Source organism: Protopterus annectens, chromosome 3.part1 (genome assembly GCF_019279795.1).
Source record: "Protopterus annectens isolate FY-2018-M chromosome 3.part1, PAN1.0, whole genome shotgun sequence".
Classification (NCBI taxonomy): Eukaryota; Metazoa; Chordata; order Ceratodontiformes; family Protopteridae; genus Protopterus; species Protopterus annectens.
In genome coordinates this window covers 1,510,820,044-1,510,841,244 of record NC_056732.1, presented here as the reverse complement: position 1 = coordinate 1,510,841,244, position 21,201 = coordinate 1,510,820,044, and the positions used below count along the sequence as shown (strand labels likewise).

The 21,201-nt window shown below is 36.6% G+C and overlaps 1 protein-coding gene across 1 annotated transcript in view; it reads right to left on the bottom strand.

Annotated features, from left to right (window-relative positions):
• LOC122797796 (nucleolar transcription factor 1-A-like) overlaps positions 1–21,201 on the bottom strand; it is an 892,813-nt gene that overhangs the window by 167,184 nt on the left and 704,428 nt on the right. The window contains exon 15 of the mRNA XM_044066317.1: positions 14,032–14,079. Within this exon, the coding sequence (XP_043922252.1) occupies positions 14,032–14,079 (48 nt within the window). The remainder of the gene's footprint in view (positions 1–14,031; positions 14,080–21,201) is intronic.

Here is a 21,201-nt window from a genome sequence, read left to right as displayed (position 1 = left end):
TATCGTAGTCTGTCGATGTCACCCCAGGCAGACAGATACTGGATCCCCTTAGAATGATACCAGAAGCTTAGCCAATTGTTGAAGTCAATCATTTTGTTCTTGTACTGTGGTATCATTCTGGGTGATGGCAGGATGCTACTCAGGGCTAGGGTCGTACCAACCTGGGCTACAAGATCAGAGAGCTCCTCTATGTCTCTTTTCATGTAGTCTAAGGAGGTATGTCCCAGGTCATTCACACCAACATGGACAATGACAGAGTCATATTTGTATTTGTTGTGGATTGACCTGAGTGTGTGCGTTATGTGGCGGATCCTGGCACCCGACAGGGAGCTGACAGTAACTTTCTCCTTTTTTAGCCTGGTGAGTGGAACATCAGTGTGCCTGACTATAGAGTTATCTATGGCTAGAGTGTTGGGTACGTTGTTATGCCTTATGGGCTGTGGTTGGGTGGCACACTGAGTTTGTGGGCTATGCGTCATTTGGGTTGTGTTGGGGTGGGTGGAAGTTGCTTGCATTTCTGCTTTGGAGGTCTCCGTTGCTTGGGCAGATTTTTATTGAGAGCCTCCGTGAATGTAGGCGTGTGTTTTGTGTTTCTATGTGTGTGTTTTGGTGGTGTAGGTTTTGAGGGACTGTGTGATGAGTGTGGTGTGGTGCAAGTGTTTACCCTCTCATCTTGACTGTCTAGTCCAGTTTTAGGTGAAGACAGCTTTGCTTCCAGTTTGGCTATATAAGTGCATCTCTCACAGGTTGTAGTGTTGGGTGGCAGGAGGAGAGGGTTGTCTGTGTACATGAGGCAATTGCTGCATTGCCCCAAGATGTCCAGATTCATGTGGTAGACAGGAGAAAACACCAGGAGCTTATTTATTAAGTACTAAAAATTGTTTTCCTCTAGACAAGTGAGGAAAGTTGAGTGCTGTAGTGATTTGTAGCTTACTTAGTGCTTACGAGTTCTGAACAAGTGCTGAGCTCAAAGAAACAGATTTGAGTGCTAAAGCTAAAAAACTGTCTAGTTCTAAGGGAAAAGTTGAAGAGCAGACTTGGTGGCGCCGGGATTATTTTAACCCTAGCAAAGCAGCGATGCATAAAGTGTATTTTTTTAATGTAACAGTAGCAAATGAGCAAACTGATTTAAACCAATTAACCAATAAAAAGCTAAAAACTGAGCCCTGTTCCAGCAGTCTTCGATCAGACAAGTTCTAACTGCACACCCCTGCCACTAAGGTGCAGGAGAACCTTTTCCAGAAAAAGATGGCCTGGATTAGTGCTCAAGTTATACAAACAAAGCTAGATTCAACAGGTCTGAATCTAGTCTTGTGCTACAGCAAACATGGTGTGCCAAATTTCAGAAAGAAACAGTTCAAATAAGCAGGCACAACAAGCCTTTAACCAGAAACTCCCAGAGAAGAAGGGCAGACTGTACCATCTCCTCCCACAAGAGTGCAGACCACACCTTCTTAATGTAAAATAATTGGCCATAAGCCCGAGTGCTTAAACCAGAACTAATACACTTTTAGAATAACAGACACTAAGCCTTCAAACAGCAACTCCCAAATGAGAAGGATGTAAGCTACCTGTTCTGCCACAACAGTGAAGACCACAAACCTTTTTAATGTAAAACAACTGGTCTGAAGCCCAAGTGTTTAAACCAAAGGCTTAGAATAACAGTTACAATTTAATCAGGCTACTAACAAGCAGTAATAAATACAGCTGAATAAATGCAATTAAGTACTTTTAAGAACAGGCAGCAAAAGCAAAATAAAGTAGGAAGAAACACAAAAACAGTAAAAGCAGATGAATAAAGTGCAATTTTTATAACATTAGAAAATGAGCAAACTGATTTAAACAAATTTCCCAATTAACCAGTAAAAACTTAAAACTGAGCCCTGTTCCAGCAGTCTTCAATCAGACAAGTTCTAACTGCACACTCCTGCCACTAGGGTGCAGGGGAACAATCCCCAAAAAAGATGGCATGGATTAGTGCTCAAGTTATACAAACAAAGCTAGATTCAGCAGGCCTGAATATAGTCTATGCAACAGCAAACAAGGTACACCAATTTCAGAAAGAAACAGCTCAAATAAGCAGGCACAATAAGCCTTTAACCAGAAATTCCCTGCTCAGAAGGGCAGAATCTAGCCTCTCCTCCCACAAGAGTGCAGACCACAAACCTTCTTAATGTAAAATAACTAGCCTGAAGCCCAAGTGCTTAAACCAGAACCAATACACTTTTAGAATAACAGACACTGAGCCTTCAATCAGCAATTCCCAACTTAGAAGGACGTAAGCTATCTGTCCTGCCACAACAGTGCAGACCACAAACCTTAATGTAAAACAAATGGTCAAGTGCTTAAACCAACAGGCTTAGAATAACAGTTACAATTTAATCAGGCTACTACCAAGCAGCAATAAATGCAGCAGAATAAATACAATTGAGTACTTTTAAGAAAAGCAAAAGCAAAATAAGGTAATAAAGTAGGAAAAAACACAAATACAGTAAAAGCAGATGAATAAAGTACAATTTTGTTTTATATAGTAAAGTGCAAGGAGAGAGGAAGTGGGTTGGCCTTCTCAAATGTTCTCTCTGTATTAAGTAGAGTGAACACTAGACTGGGAGGGGTGTCCCAGATCAAATTTACAGTAGGGGTGGGCAACTTCAAAGCCACCAACTATAACACTACCACAAGAATAGGGTGGGAAGGAGGGGGAAAAAACCACTTTCAGGACAGATGAGACCAGAAAGCAATGCCAGAAAATAAATAAAATAATTCAGTCAGGCAAAAAAATATTTCAGTCAGGTAAAATTAAGTTAAACATAGAGCCATATTTTACACTGTCAAATGGCTAGCCCTGCCATGGCACCCAGTTTGTGATCCATTTTCTCCTATCTTAAGTATTAACGTGCACCACAGTAGATGTCCAAAGCGGTTGATCTATACAACTCTTCAACCTACAGGGCACCGTTTAGAGTCTGTGCTGCTGCCCATAGCTCCAATCTTGGGTGAGTATGAGATAGAAATACTCAGCCTGTTTTTGGGAGGTGGGAAGAACCTCACAGAGACACAAGGAGAACAAGCAAACTCGTATTGGCCAGAGGTCAGGATCGAACCTTGTACCTTGTGCATTATAGGCAAAGAGCCTAATCATTACACACAGATAAGTAGATGGATGTGTATATATATATATATATATATATATATATATATATATATATATATATATATACATACATATACATATACACACACACACACACACACACACACACACACACTCATTATTAAAGAATCACTGTACCATGGAGTAGAATCAGTACTACAACATACTGACTTAGTATACATTTGTCTACTCACACTTGTAGTTCTTCAGTTTCAAGAATCACAACTATAGTCACCAGATATTCAACTGGCAATTGCAGTTTCCTTACACCCTGGCAAAATGTTCCTAAAGTTAATATAAATACCATACTGGGACTTTTCTGAAAATAGGTTATAGGTCTAGTGGGATCAGCATGGCCAACAGAAAAATAAAACAACTTGTTAATTAATGCTGATACTAAGGTTTTCATTATCATGGATCATGACTATGGTTGACAGATATTCAACAGGCAATTACATTTCCTTCACACCATGGCAAACATTTCCTAAAGCTAATATAAATACCACTGTGGGACTCTCCTAAAAATAGACCACAGGTCTAGTTGGATTAACTTGGCCAACAGAAAGGTAAACAAACTTGCCATTAGTGCTGATACTAAAGGTTTCATTATAAGTAACACTTAATTTGCTGTTTATGTATTACAGTCATGACTTCTGGCAAAGCTAACTAGTAATTTTCAAATTCTGAAATGTTATTCATTTATTAATTAAAACTTTTTTTATTTTACTCTGATAAGTTTACATAAACACGTCTTTTAGTTTCTCCACTACCAGTGTAATCAAATTTATCTATCTGCTTCCAGACTAACAGGGTACTTCTCAAGACAAAGCATTCTTTAACTCAGATGTGCTGTTTGATTTTCAACTTTCAAAGATGGCTGCACACTGATTAATTTCAGCACTGCCAGTGCAAAAAAAAAAAACAAAAAAAAACTGAAAGGCAAGGGCCAAGTCACTTTCAGTAATTTCAATTTCTGGCTAGTAAGTACACTGCCTGGATGCTAGCAAAGATGAAAGAAAATCAGCTAGAAAAGATGAACAGAAAACACTGACTGTGAAGAATCCTGCAACTGTTCAGCAAAAAGCAGTTCAAGCTCCAACGTTTGGGAAATACACGGCTTCCAGTAATCTGGAGGAAAAATAAGTCAAAAGTGGTCAGAGCGGATTAAAATAAATTAAACACTGAAGGAGTGTATCGACTCAAATAAAAAAAGGCTGGAAAAATGGAAGAAGCTTTAAACAGACAGAAGAGCTGACAAAAGTGCAAATATCAGACATCCAAATGAAGAAAAGGCTTTCTGAATATGAGACTGTGCAAGAAGAAATGTTTCAAAAATGGTAGAATTTCAGCAAAGAGCACATGGAGAAAATCTGAGATTTTTTGCTGTACCAGAGAAACTAGAAGGAACAAACTGTATTAATTTTATGAAGGTACAAATAAGCAACTGGAATGGTACTCCACAGCAGGAACTGTTAATTGAAAGGGCACACACTGTATATGTTCCAAATCTGGCCATGAGAAAGCAAACAAGATCTGTATTAGTAAAGATGCAAACCAAACAGAATTAAGAGTTAAAGAAACAACAAAGAAGGATCCACCAAACACGATTTATTGCAAACTCTCTGACGTCTCGGCCTAAGCCTTCAAGGAGTACAAATGAAGTAAAAAAAGCTACCTACATATATACTACAATAATTAATCAATTAGAACAATTAAACAATTAACTGGTGTAAAATAATAAAAGTTAATTTAACAACATTTTCCTGTTAAAATCCTCATTTAAACCATGTGGAAATAAAGTTTTAAATTTTAAAATATATACAGCTTCTTTATGCAACAATTGTTTTATATTCAGATTACTATATTTGTAATCCTGTATCTGTTCTAAAACAGTTGCTTGTAATTCCTTATAATCACCATTATGAAATTCTAAAAAATGCATAGCTACAGGACTTTCTTCTTTTTTGTTAATGATGTCCCTGATATGTTCCAAGAGCCTTACTTTGAAGGCTCTCTTGGTTTCTCCTATATAAAATTTTCTACAGGGACAACAAAGAGCATAAATAACTTTTTCAGAGTTACAATGAAAATTATTATTAACTCTAAAAAGAATATTATTAATATATTCAAAATAAGGGACCACAAATCGACATGCTTTGCATTTACCACATTGGTGGGTCCCTCTACTGGTCATATTATATATTACAGTATCACATGAAAAACTGAATCTACTTTTTACTAAAATATCTTTTATACTTATTCCCTTACGATAAGAAAACTTTAAATCCATATTTAACCAAGTTTTGACATTACTCAAAGAGCATAGATATTTCCAAAATTGAAAAATTATTTTGGTAAATTCAGTAGTAAAACAGCCATACATAGTGGCAAAATAAATTGTCTCTTTTTCTTCTTGCATAATATTAGCAGTTGTTAACTTATACAAGCCTAAGAATGGCAAGTTTTCTTTTTGCTATGCCCACAGAGTCTCCTATAACTATCCTCTAGTATGGCATTGTTATAGCCTCTCTTAGAAAACGATTCTAACAGCAAATTTAGTTCTTTGTAAAATACTTCATTATTGTTACACAATCGAGAGATACGAAGCATCTCACCATATGGCAAAGATTTAATAGTATGAGAGGGATGGCCACTGGAGCCATGAACATATTGTATGCCCCCTACAAATTTCCTATTCACTGATGTTACAAGCTTACTACCACTAGAAATGTCAAGCATAACATCAAGAAAAGGCAGGCAAGTACCCATCCTTAGGTCATCAAACTCTAAAGAAAACCTATTTGAATTTAAATCTACAAAAAATTGATGTGACTGGGACTGATTCCCCTCTACCAAAAAAATTAAATCATCCACGTATCTAAAGTACTTGATGACATTTTTATGAAAAAATTCGTGTCTATATATAATCTCCAATTCAAACAATCCCATCGCCAAATTTGCATACATGGGGGCAAAAGCAGCCCCCATTGCTGTGCCCTGTTTTTGATGATATACCATATTATTAAACTCAAAAAAATTATTAGCTAAAGAGAATTGCGTCAATTCAACTATAAATTCTGTCACTGGGGAATCACCCAGAAAGAATCTGATAGCCTCAATGCCAAAACCATGACTAATATTTGTATAAAGGCTTTTCACATCAATGGTTACCCAATACATATTTTTGTTCCATTTTACATCTCTAATTTTGTTCAAAAAATCAAAAACATCAATAAGGAAAGAAGGCAGTTGTCTAACATACGGTACAAAAAAATTGTGTAGAAAAATGCCCAAATTATGTAAAAAATAATTCCGCCCTGAGACAATGGGTCTTCCAGATGGCTTTAATAATTTTTTATGTATCTTGGGCAAACAATAAAAATAAGCCATAGTACAGCCATCTGCCTGAAATTTGTTCTTGACATCCTTGATCCCAAAATAGCCTAACCTTAGGCCCTTATGTATAAGATCTTTATATACTAAAATAGAAGAATCGTAACGTTCAATATCTACTTTTTCATATGTATTAACATCATTGAGATGTTCCATATACATGTTTAGATAATCTATAGAGTTAAGAACCACTAATTTGTTCCCTTTGTCCGCTGGTTTAAAAATAATGTCTTTCTTATTGCTTAATGTCATCAAAATTTGCCATTCCTTAAATTCTATGTTATACTTAATGTTCTTTTTGTTGCGCATAAATGTACTATATGTTACTTCAGTTGAGTGATTGACCATTTTGATAAAGTTAGAAACTTCACTATGCAAAACATTTGGTACAAAATAGCTAGTCGAGGGCACATTATCAGTATTCAACTTAGAATAGGCATTAACAACATCATCAGATGTACAGGAATAAAAGCTATCAGATGAAGAGGGAGAACTGACTTCAGAAACATTTTGTACTTCATCATTCATCTGACTGAAAAAATACTTTAAATACAATTTTCTGCCAAATTTATAAACATCAGTCTGTAAATCATGCAGCATAGAAACCACTGTGGGTATAAATTTAAGACCCAGATGCAAAACGGCAAGCTCGGCTTCATTAAATAGGTAACTAGATAAATTCACAACATAGTCACATGAATCTGTATGAACAGGGTCACCATTTACCTCGTTTATGGCCCCCCTGTCCAAATTGTTCATATGTTGTATGTTGAAAATGTTCGCGTTGGCGTTTCTGTCCTTGTGCACCCTTGTGGGATGGATATTGTTCTGGACGAAAAACCTGGCGAAAGTTCCCTGACTGTTGTGCCGCTGGTAATACAGGAAAATCAGAATCTCCGTGTTCATCCTCAAAAGAAGTGTAGCCACCTTCCGATGCTGACGCTGATGAACTACAATAACGCGTTGAACTTACTTCCTGTTGAAACCTCACACGTTTGTGAGTTCTGTTGTGATTGGCTCTAGTGAGAAAAGCCTTATTCAGTTCATAGTCCCGTAAATCTCTGATAAGCTTGCCCTTCTTTCTTTCTATAAGGGTCAACTCATATTCTTTAAGTTTGTCATTGGTCTGGGAAAGAAATTCATCCAAAGTAGAAGTAGAAACACACTTGGAAATATCACAACATAATTTTTAATATCAGAACATAATTCTTTCTGTTTTAGTTGATCACGTTCAACTAAGATATGTAGCCATTCAGTGACACAATTATGAGCTGCAGATATCCACCGCTTGTGAAATGCAATCTCAGTATCTACAGATAAGTCAAAAGGGGTGGTAGGATCTTTAAACACCCTTAATCCTCTCGGTGTGATTTCAGTATCAATATATCTTTGCAGACCACAAATATTAAAAAGTTGCTGTTTCCTTCCACATTTTTTTCTCTAAATTTTCAAATAGTGATTTATATTCAGCATTCACAGATAAAGGTGTCTTTCTACCAACGCTGGAAAATGGGTTAGGAAAGCGCTTTTTCCTATCATCTTCCCATTTTCCCATAAAGGTATATTTTGTCAGTAGCATTTCTATTCAAAGGCTGGCACTCACCTCGCTCTGTAGGGTTGGTTAGAAAATTGTCCAAGGACAGCTGACTGCCATCCATAGTATCACGAAAAACTCGTGGGAGATGTAGAAGTGAATCGTGGACATCTATAGAACAACCTGAATGGCAACCAAAGAAACAACAAAGAAGGATCCACCAAACACGATTTATTGCAAACTCTCTGACGTCGCCTAAGCCTTCAAGGAGTACAAATGAAGTAAAAAAGCTACCTACATATATACTACAATAATTAATCAATTAGAACAATTAACTGGTGTAAAATAATAATTATATACAAATATAGTAATCTGAATATAAAACAATTGTTGTTGCATAAAGAAGCTGTATATATTTTAAAATTTAAAACTTTATTTCCACATGGTTTAAATGAGGATTTTAACTGGAAAATGTTGTTAAATTAACTTTTATTATTTTACACCAGTTAATTGTTTAATTGTTCTAATTGATTAATTATTGTAGTATATATGTAGGTAGCTTTTTTACTTCATTTGTACTCCTTGAAGGCTTAGGCCGAGACGTCAGAGAGTTTGCAATAAATCGTGTTTGGTGGATCCTTCTTTGTTGTTTCTTTGGTTGCCATTCAGGTTGTTCTATAGAATTAAGAGTTAATCCTGACAACACTGTGGCAAAAGGCCAAAGTATTAAAAGTTGGAGACAGTAGAGTATTTGTGGAAAATGATTATTCGCTGTATACCGGTCAGAAAAGAAACAAATTTAATCCAGCAATCAGGGAAAATCGAAAGCCAGGTATGAGATTCAAGAAGTTGTATCTAGCTGTCTTCAGAATATTTTTTTTTCCTGAAGGATCAGTCATTTTTTGATGCAAAACAGGCTAAGCAGGAAATACAAACGTTTGTCCAACAAAAAGTGAGCCATCAAGCAGAAGAGGATTCTGCTTCTCATTCTCCTGATAATAAAGCATACAGAGAGACTTTGCCAGTGAAACATTTTCCACTGTTTCAAAGGAAAATGCTTGGGACACACAGAAAAGCACAGGAGTTATCTAAAAGATTTCAGAATACCTTGGAATTGAACTGGAATCTGGAGGCAAGGGACATGGAAATTAGTGAATAAATTTGAGATTGCAAAGCATCAATCACATTTGTGAAATATACCTGTATACAAAAAGTAGAAAGAGTGGACTTTGTTGACTTTTGTTAAACTTATGGGAACTGAAAGGCATTTGCCTCACTTCATGTCACTGATGTTTGGAAGGACACTAAGGGGAAGGGAAGAGGAAAGAAAAGGTAACTGTAAGTAAAACAACTTCTATTCTTAATTTATATGAAACTTTTCATGATATAAATCGCGTATTTATAGTAAAACATTTTAGCTGTTCTTACATGTGATGAAGATAATAGAAAACAGATGCCTTTTTTCTCCATCTTTCTTATTTTTTAGTATAAAGAAAAGTAGGCATTTAGAGAAGGAAAAGTAATTGAATGGGAAAAAGCCAAGAAGACATTTAGATTGCAGGCTAGTGATTTCCTGTCCTATCAGGACTGATCAGAGTGCAGACAAAGAGAAAGGGATAGGAGAATCCTAAATGAAAGGCCTGCACTGGCTGAGTTTTTATTCAATGTAGAACAGAAGCTGCTGTTAAAAAAGGAATAATTAATAGGGCATATAAAAATAGTGCACAATAATTATAAGAATGAATCAGAAGTTGTTAGAAAATATTGGGAAGGAGACTGGATAAGCAATTTACAAAGAAACAATGGGAGTATACAGATTCTAGGCTATCTTTCCTTGTGGGCCACTTTAAGCCTTGCCAATATCCTTTTCAAAGGTGAGAATCAAACTCTGTACCTTGTATCTGTAAGGCACTTTAACCATTATACCAACCCTCAACCATATACAGGGTTCCCAAATATGCAACAGAGTCACGAAGATTTAGGATGTTTTCTTGGAAGTGTTTGCATAGGTTTGAATACTCCAAGGAGACTCAAAATAATTCTTCCTCAGGTAGAGTGGAAATGTTGGAGGTGTGATGGAGAAGAAAGTGGTAATTGGGAACATATTTTTGGGAGTGTAATTAGTTGGCAGACATTTAAAACTCTCTATGGACTACTCTTTCAAAACAGTAAATTGGTGTAACTAATGAAATCATTTTTTCAGTTGTGATACAGAATTGGAATTGCCTAGAAATAGTAAGGACTTACTGAGTTTAATTCTGGTGGTTGCCAAAAAGCACTTACTAGAAAATGTAAATCAGAGTCTAAACTAACCATACTAAAAACCTGGCGAAAGTTCCCTGACTGTTGTGCCGCTGGTAATACAGGAAAATCAGAATCTCCGTGTTCATCCTCAAAAGAAGTGTAGCCACCTTCCGATGCTGACGCTGATGAACTACAATAACGCGTTGAACTTACTTCCTGTTGAAACCTCACACGTTTGTGAGTTCTGTTGTGATTGGCTCTAGTGAGAAAAGCCTTATTCAGTTCATAGTCCCGTAAATCTCTGATAAGCTTGCCCTTCTTTCTTTCTATAAGGGTCAACTCATATTCTTTAAGTTTGTCATTGGTCTGGGAAAGAAATTCATCCAAAGTAGAAGTAGAAACACACTTGGAAATATCACAACATAATTTTTTAATATCAGAACATAATTCTTTCTGTTTTAGTTGATCACGTTCAACTAAGATATGTAGCCATTCAGTGACACAATTATGAGCTGCAGATATCCACCGCTTGTGAAATGCAATCTCAGTATCTACAGATAAGTCAAAAGGGGTGGTAGGATCTTTAAACACCCTTAATCCTCTCGGTGTGATTTCAGTATCAATATATCTTTGCAGACCACAAATATTAAAAAAAGTTGCTGTTTCCTTCCACATTTTTTTCTCTAAATTTTCAAATAGTGATTTATATTCAGCATTCACAGATAAAGGTGTCTTTCTACCAACGCTGGAAAATGGGTTAGGAAAGCGCTTTTTCCTATCATCTTCCCATTTTTCCCATAAAGGTATATTTTTGTCAGTAGCATTTCTATTCAAAGGCTGGCACTCACCTCGTTCTGTAGGGTTGGTTAGAAAATTGTCCAAGGACAGCTGACTGCCATCCATAGTATCACGAAAAACTCGTGGGAGATGTAGAAGTGAATCCGTGGACATCTATAGAACAACCTGAATGGCAACCAAAGAAACAACAAAGAAGGATCCACCAAACACGATTTATTGCAAACTCTCTGACGTCTCGGCCTAAGCCTTCAAGGAGTACAAATGAAGTAAAAAAGCTACCTACATATATACTACAATAATTAATCAATTAGAACAATTAACTGGTGTAAAATAATAATTATATACAAATATAGTAATCTGAATATAAAACAATTGTTGTTGCATAAAGAAGCTGTATATATTTTAAAATTTAAAACTTTATTTCCACATGGTTTAAATGAGGATTTTAACTGGAAAATGTTGTTAAATTAACTTTTATTATTTTACACCAGTTAATTGTTTAATTGTTCTAATTGATTAATTATTGTAGTATATATGTAGGTAGCTTTTTTACTTCATTTGTACTCCTTGAAGGCTTAGGCCGAGACGTCAGAGAGTTTGCAATAAATCGTGTTTGGTGGATCCTTCTTTGTTGTTTCTTTGGTTGCCATTCAGGTTGTTCTATAGAATTAAGAGTTAATCCTGACAACACTGTGGCAAAAGGCCAAAGTATTAAAAGTTGGAGACAGTAGAGTATTTGTGGAAAATGATTATTCGCTGTATACCGGTCAGAAAAGAAACAAATTTAATCCAGCAATCAGGGAAAATCGAAAGCCAGGTATGAGATTCAAGAAGTTGTATCTACCTGTCTTCACAATACCTTTTTTTCCTGAAGGATCAGTCATTTTTTGATGCAAAACAGGCTAAGCAGGAAATACAAACGTTTGTCCAACAAAAAGTGAGCCATCAAGCAGAAGAGGATTCTGCTTCTCATTCTTCTGATAATAAAGCATACAGAGAGACTTTGCCAGTGAAACATTTTCCACTGTTTCAAAGGAAAATGCTTGGGACACACAGAAAAGCACAGGAGTTATCTAAAAGATTTCAGAATACCTTGGAATTGAACTGGAATCTGGAGGCAAGGGACATGGAAATTAGTGAATAAATTTGAGATTGCAAAGCATCAATCACATTTGTGAAATATACCTGTATACAAAAAGTAGAAAGAGTGGACTTTTGTTGACTTTTGTTAAACTTGCGGGGAACTGAAAGGCATTTGCCTCACTTCATGTCACTGATGTTTGGAAGGACACTAAGGGGAAGGGAAGAGGAAAGAAAAGGTAACTGTAAGTAAAACAACTTCTATTCTTAATTTATATGAAACTTTTCATGATATAAATCGCGTATTTATAGTAAAACATTTTAGCTGTTCTTACATGTGATGAAGATAATAGAGAAAACAGATGCCTTTTTTCTCCATCTTTCTTATTTTTTAGTATAAAGAAAAGTAGGCATTTAGAGAAGGAAAAGTAATTGAATGGGAAAAAGCCAAGAAGACATTTAGATTGCAGGCTAGTGATTTCCTGTCCTATCAGGACTGATCAGAGTGCAGACAAAGAGAAAGGGATAGGAGAATCCTAAATGAAAGGCCTGCACTGGCTGAGTTTTTATTCAATGTAGAACAGAAGCTGCTGTTAAAAAAGGAATAATTAATAGGGCATATAAAAATAGTGCACAATAATTATAAGAATTAATCAGAAGAGGTCAGAAAATATTGGGAAGGGAGACTGGATAAGCAATTTACAAAGAAACAATGGGAGTATACAGATTCTAGGCTATCTTTCCTTGTGGGCCACTTTAAGCCTTGCCAATATCCTTTTCAAAGGTGAGAATCAAACTCTGTACCTTGTATCTGTAAGGCACTTTAACCATTATACCAACCCTCAACCATATACAGGGTTCCCAAATATGCAACAGAGTCACGAAGATTTAGGATGTTTTCTTGGAAGTGTTTGCATAGGTTTGAATACTCCAAGGAGACTCAAAATAATTCTTCCTCAGGTAGAGTGGAAATGTTGGAGGTGTGATGGAGAAGAAAGTGGTAATTGGGAACATATTTTTGGGAGTGTAATTAGTTGGCAGACATTTAAAACTCTCTGCGGACTACTCTTTCAAAACAGTAAATTGGTGTAACTAATGAAATCATTTTTTCAGTTGTGATACAGAATTGGAATTGCCTAGAAATAGTAAGGACTTACTGAGTTTAATTCTGGTGGTTGCCAAAAAAGCACTTACTAGAAAATGTAAATCAGAGTCTAAACTAACCATACTAAAAGTAGTGAATATAGTAACAGAGACAAAAGAATTGGAAGTGGGATCTTTAAAAAGGGTAGGAACAAATTACAGGTGTGTGCCACTAAACGTCTTTCTGCACAATGTTCAACGGCATTTACATCCAAGTGGACATAAATGTGGTTGAATTTTGTGCATAGGGACGTTTACTGAAGAACAATGTAAAGAATACAGTGTTCGCTTAATGTTCTCATCGCTTGACATTCAATAGGATAAAACCTATCCCAGACATTAAGTGGCGTATACCTGTACCTAGAAAAAAATGGGAATTGTGGCAACAATATATGCAGAATAATGTTTTGGAGAAGAAATGAGGTTTAAGGGAAGGCAGGAATTGAATGAGATATGTAATGTTCTGTGTAGAAGATTATATGTGGTGTGTAGTCTTTGCGACTGAAAATATGTCAATATGGTTTGCTTTCATCTATATAAATGTATGACTGCCTATATCATAAGTGATAATTCAATAAATATGTTTCTTGTTTAAAAAATACAACATAAATATGCAGGAAACAACTATCATTTTTAAACTGAGCTGCTTAATTTAATGCAGCTGTTAAACTAAAAATATACTTACTGCAGAAATAAATTCCTTGTACATTGCTCGTTCTTGTGGTGATAGAGACTGGAAGATAGGGGAAAAAAGAAATATTAAAAGAATTAAAAATAACATGTCCAGCTTTCATAAGAAATTGTTACAGTAGCTTCTCAGTAATGTGATGCTTTTTTTTTTTTACACAACATCAAGAAGCTGCAATCACTGCTTCATGGTTTGGAGTTCAAGCCTGACCTCATCTTACTGTACATGTGAAGGTTTGCATGTCCTCCCTGTGTCTGCTTGGGTCTTCTCCCACCTCTCAAACAATGCTGCCCTGACTGGCTTTACTGAACTATACATGCATATTCTGTATTTAGTCTTGCCCTGTAGCCTGGCTCATGGGTAATAATGTTCTATGGACCAGACCATTTAAATGGCTAACAAAGAAATAAATACATACATGCACAAATAAAGTTACATGAACTATGAAGTAGTTCTATAGGAGCTGTGCAAGACAAGAAAGACAGGGCATCTAGAAGGCACATAGACAAGAGAGCAATAGTTATCCTTCCGGCATCTCCCAGATACCTTCAGGTGAAGTCACATGGTAAGAAGAGAAAGTCGTGGGGATACACATTCTAGAAACATGAATTAAATGCATTTGGACATGGAAATGTGTGCATCACTGCTATTGATATCCATGGAAAACCTTGAGAAATAACATATACCCTTTCTCAATGTGGGAGAGCATGAACAGTGAGTTTACACATGCAGTCTACAGTAGAATCTACTGTGATGGCACAAGACACACTTGTACAGTACTCCATCTGACTTTTCTCTCATGAGCTACTGACAATATGTAAATCTTTGGGTAATATGACTTCATCATGTTCTAGCACTGCAACAATGTGTGACGTACATACTTGTATTTGCCTTAAAAATCCATCTACATGTGCCTTTGACAGAACCATGACTGAAAGGGTTCTAAGGTAAGCCATCTACCCAGTTAACAAAAAAAGAAAAAGTAAATAAACAAATAAACTTGTAGTTCATTTCCAACCACAGAGCAACCGCACTACCAGTAAAACAACAAAAACAATTAAAAAACATTAAAGAGCTGACATTTACACTGTTAACAGGTAATATATAAGCATACACATTAAATTTTATTAATTAATAACATAAAATGAATATCAATATTCCTAATAAAACTAGGAATATACAGGAAATATAAAACATTCACTATGGAACTGGACCAATGCATGGAAGTATTGCAATCATATATATTGCCTCAGGTACTGTATCTGGGTCAGGCCTTTTGGTTTCCACCAAATAAAAGTCCTCTTGTGAAGGTGAAGAGCTGAATAATGATAATTTTGGGGGGTGGTTAAGGCTGAGGGTATCACTGCCCAAGGAGGAAGGAGGACTGGCAGTCTCACATACATCACAATGCAAGAAAGCCACGCAGTTTATCATCTACAAAAGATATCAAGCAAATTCTTATGTGGCCAAGTGGAAAAAAATGCTACAAGAAAGGTTCCTTTCAGTAGATATTATTGATCTATTAGAAATATATATGGGAGGTAGGCAAGAAAACATCAGTCAGCTAATGACAGAGACATTTGGACAGGAATTCCTAAAGCTATTTGTGAACAAAATGTTGAAGACTTGGATATGTCATTGATGGGGGATAAACAACAATAGTTACAATATAAACCTAGAGAGATGCTGAAAAATTAGAAGCAAGGGAGGCATGTTATTCGGAGATGATGTTGCAGGGTAGGGATGACACTGCTTAGAAGCGCTGTGAAAATTTTAACTTCATATGGAGTTCAACTGGATTACTATGTCTTACTACAAGAGTTATAGGAAATACAGTGTGTTACATTATTAGAGACAGAATAACCAGTGTTCATTAAGTCAATTACTGAGATTAGATGAGGGTAAGCACTGGTTAGGCAGCTTATCTCCAGGGCATATAGAACAATGAATAGATTCAGGAATACATTGTCTTGTAGGTATTAAGATGAAAAAGAAGAAGCTCCTAAATATAGTAATGCAAGGATCATTTTGGAGGCAGGTATGACCTATCCCTATTGTGGCAACTAAATCAAGGAAATGTATTTTCAAGTGGAAATGTCTTCTTGACTACTTCTCTATACCAGGAAAATAAAAAAAAAGAGTTTTCCAGCATTAGATCAAGGATGCAGGAGATGCTCTGCAAGTTTCAAAAAGTGACTGGTTCCATTCATTTTGGGCTTGTCCAAGGCTCAAAGATTTTATGTATGAGGCACTAAAGATGGAACTTAAGAAAAAGAAAAACAGATTTTTTCTAGAGGTCTACAAGCGACAGATGCTAACAATACACAATACATGCTTGTTGTGGATAATAAAAGTTACTGGCAAAAGGGTTATCAGTGGACAAATCAATGCATGAGCAACTGGTTACTCTGGATCCAATACCTAGCTAAAACTACTTAATTGAAGGTTACTCCTGGGGTAGTACAAGCAGATAAATTATGAGATGGCTATGTAAGACTTTGGGTGCCTTTGTCTCTTCCCAAGTTGAGTATATGAGCTCACCAATTTATCACATACACTATAAATCTATAAATGTGTTCTTTAGAAATGAGGGTTACTTTACAAGAGGAACTGTACTATTACTGTGGTAGCTATCAGTCAAAAGCATACAGGTTACTGGATTCATTTACATTTTGTCATGGTTTGGCTAAATAACTCAGTATCGCTGAATAAAAGTTGATTATTTAAACAAATAAATTTAATCAGGGAGAAAATATTTAGAATGTGACCGCAAAATCCTCCTTTTCTATATATCAGGAATAGTATTAAAGAAAACCTGACGAAGGAACAGCTTCTGACAATTAAAAGGTTAACAGTTGCTCTCTCATTGGACCACTTGGTCTGCATGAACGTATGATTACTCAGTGAACTAAGAAAAGCTTTAGAATTCTATCTTGTAACCTGTGGATACCACCTCTCTCACACAAATGTCTTATGTCAGAGCAAACCATTTTTCTTTGAAACAACTGTAATCTTTTGTCTATGAAATGGAGAAGGGTTGGGAAGGGAAGTCTGCTTTGCAATCATGAATGAAAAGTAAATTTCTGAAAGGGTGAGTTGTGCTTTACCCCTTTCCAATCTGTCTGCCTTGGCCTCCATCTCTTCTCCAGAGAACCTTCAAAAGGCCCACTTCTGTTTAAATTGAACATACTTCAGTTTGCTTCCTATAATGGCAGCTTTCGGTTTAGTAATCTCTATTTCATTCTGGGATACGAGACTGAAGCAGGATAGTTAAAGTGATACAATTTGTCAAAAGGGGCATTCAGAATTTGACCCTTGACATCCTCAGGAAGAGGTTAAATTCTAAGCCAAACATGACTTCAGAGTACAGAACTAGTTGCTGAAGCCCTGGCAGCTGAATTTATGGCATCAAAATCACATTTAATGACATACTTTTCCACATTCTGAGCGGTTTAAATAAGTTTAAGTTTCATCCTAAGGGTAGAGTCCACTAAGGAATCGACTGTCTCCTTTATTTGTCTCAGCATGGCTTCCCCAGTACTGCAAAATGTAGGTCTGGCAGTTAATGGCACTGATACGCAGGACTGTAGAACTGTAAACCTTGCCAAATTAGTCTAAACCTCTACTCCCCTTGTTGTTTAGCAAAATATTATTGGCAAGGTACACGTCTCACAGCTCTTCTAGCATCAAGTGAGATGGCCAGTGCCTGTCAGACCACAGGGATAGTGGTGAGCTTTGGCTGAACAATATTCAGCAGGTTCCCATATTCTCTGTAAGAGTCTGAGGGTTCCTTGAATCCCACCTTGATTTTTTCTTTCATAAGGATGAGAGTCTCCATGGATAAGATCTTCAGGTGGGGAAGCTGACTGGCAGTGGCTCTTCATCATTGGTGTTATATACCAAGTGAAAATAATTTTAAGGAATACAAGCAAGGTCATTATCTCCAGCCTTGTGACACTGGTTCACATGAGGGAACTCTCTTCCTCTTCAGGAATTTGTACATCAGAGCTTCTAAAGAGCTGCTGGGAGAAGGGCAACATTTTCCTTCTGCCACGTAGGGGAGCAGAGTCTTTACTGAATTTATTTTCATCAAAAATGACCAGTGCAGATGGAAGTGGAACAGCCACTCCTGGGCCCCATTCCTGGTTCAAAGGTGGTGGGTGCTGGAAGTCTGGGGGAGGGCCAGTTTACGCAAAAATGTAGTAGTCAAAAGGCTAGACATGTTATCAACAAACAGGGTAGTCAGTTCCTCCACATGCTTCTGGGTCTGAACACCTGATACAAACTGCTGTGCAGCAGTGACGCATAACAGAAAGAAATGAGGCCTGGTCTGTGATGGTGGGCATTACCTTATCAATTTCCCAAGGGGCACTGACAGATGCCAGTTCTTAAGATGTCAAGAGCTTATGGACTGGCACTATTTTAATCCAGTGTCTTCAGGCAGAAGTGGATCTAAAGGTGTCATTAAAGGGGTTATTCACCTTTCCCATTTTATGGGCACCTACCTTATGAGGTTTATCTATCTTTCTATGGCTCTTTTCTTTAGATTTCTTAAGGACTACTATGAAGGAAGGCCCCTGGTAATGTTGCAGGAGTAAGCACCCCTTGACCTTAGAAAAGAAACTTCTGGTGCCCCAAACAAGACCTTTAATGCTCTATATTTTATCTACTTTTCTGAAACAGACACACTCTTGATGCTCCTCACCCACAGAGAAAGGCTCTGAAGGTAAAAGTCCTTCAGAGAGACTGGCCTACCACAAGCAAACTTGCTGCTAACTTTTTTCTGGGGACATCATTGACCACAGAAAATCAGGAAGAAAAACTCATAAATTCAAGGTTTCTCAACCAAAACACCAATAAGAACACAAGTAAATAATAATGATCACAAAATAAAATTCCCAGAGGAGTACTTATCAATCTGGGAGTGCAGGAACCAGACTCTTTCACTGTATTCAAAAAATCAAATGCCTATATTGTGGCAAAAAGAACTAAAGATGATGCAGGACACTCTCTTCTTTCTGCCCTGATGTCTTCTACATGAGGAAAAAACAGCCCACTAGAAAAGGAAATCTATGAAGTGTGTTTTCAGTTGTTATTGTTTTGTAAATTGATGTTATTTTGAAATATTGTGAAGATATTATAAGCATAATTTGCAAAGATTCTGTGACATCACAAAATAGCAATATACTACCTCCTTTATCATACATCATTGGAAACCTCTTGAATAGGTGAAAATTTTTCTCACTGATATCTTGGATCTATCTTACACAATTACAGCAGTGTAACCCCTTGTTTGACCATAAAGCTAGTTAGTTTTGGCAAATAAAATAAAATTTTCTTTCATAAATCTGCAACATAAAATCATCATCGACAGACACACGTTAGATACTAACACCAGTGTGTAGCCCGCTGTCTACTGAAGAGCTTTCACATTTTACATATTTTGTAACTTACATCATGTATCACATAATGCAAATCTTACACAGTATATTTTCAGTAGGAATCATGGAGAAAATTTCCTCCTGCTGCTCAGTATTGAATGAGTTAGAAATACCTAAGTAAACCTGAACTTGAACTTGAAAGGACTGCATCTCTAAGATCCTGAACAACAAAGTGATGGCTGCCAGGAACAGTGTTTTCCATGATGCGGACTAGCAAACTGGCTTTAAGCAGTGAATAGGGAAGTCCATCAGTCATAAAAATCATCCCATGGAGGGAAAGAGGCTCTTCAATGAAGGATGGCAATATCAAATCCTCTTAAGGAACTGTTACAGCAGTCATTATTTGGTCATAATTCTGCATCCCGCAGGGACATAACAGACAGAAATAATGGTCATGTGAACCAATACCATGGATATAAATACCAGAGGAGCCTGAGAACAGTGAGAATTATGTAGGAACTGACTGAATGACCTGAAATTGTGAACAATCTGCTCAAATGGAGTCCATTTCCACTTGGCATAACACATCTAATTGGTAGAAGGCTTCCTGGCAGCTTTAACCTCTTCTGAAACTTCTGTCACAGGGTCTGGCAGGATCCGAAAGTCTACAGCAAAATTCAGGTCCTGAAATGGAGCTGCCTGTGACTTCAACCATGGGACTCCTTTACCTAAGGCCACTATTGATCTGACAGCCTGAAACCATACCCTTCTCAATCACCATGTCTGGTGATGATTAGCTCTGGTGTTTCTTCTCTTGAGTTTGAGGAAACAGGTATCCCATTTGAGCTAAAAAAATATGCAAACCAAAGAGTACAAAATTCACACATACAAACTAATTAGTAAAAACTACAAGAAAAAACTAGCCAAGCTACAGTTTTCACTGTATGATACCTTAAACCTCCTGTGATAGAGGCCCATGGGATATATTCAAATAATCCCTTAAGGACATCAAATGTTTCAGCTATATGGCTTCTGAATATCTATGAATTTTTACTTTATGTCTTTGTGGATACATTCAGGCCAATAGAGCCAAACTTAAGTAGCTGTGGACATGCATGTTTTGGCTTTCTTATGACCTTGTCAGCACATCAAAAGTGTACTGTTTGGCTATAGATTAGGAACAAAGGGTCTTTATACCCAGTTGATGTCCATAACAATTAAGGCGTCTACAAAATATCCAAACTAACATCCAAACTAAACAGTAAAAAGGTCACACAGACAAACCAATTAGTAAAACCTACAAGAAAAAAATAGCCAAGCTAGAGTGATCACTGTGTGCTACTTTTGACCTCTTGTAATAGAGGCCCATGGGATATAGGTTTCTACTAACTGGTTTGTCTCTATGACCTTTTTACTCTTTGGTTTGGATGTTACTTGTGATATTTTGTAGACACCTTAATGGTTATGGACATCAGCTTGGTGTAAAGACCTTTTATTTCTAAAGTACAGCCAAACAGCCCACTTATGCTGTGCTGCCAAAGTCATAAGAAGGCCAAAACATGCATGTCCACAACTAGTGAGGTTTGGTTTTATTAGCCTGAATTTAGCCACAAATACTTAAAAAGAGAAAGTAAAAAGTCAAGGACATTCAGAAGCCATACAGCTGAAACACAATGTCCTTAAGAGATCATTTGCATATATATATATATATATATATATATATATATATATATATATATATATATATGTGGAGAAAACTCAGCAAACAAAGGATAAAAGTCCACCT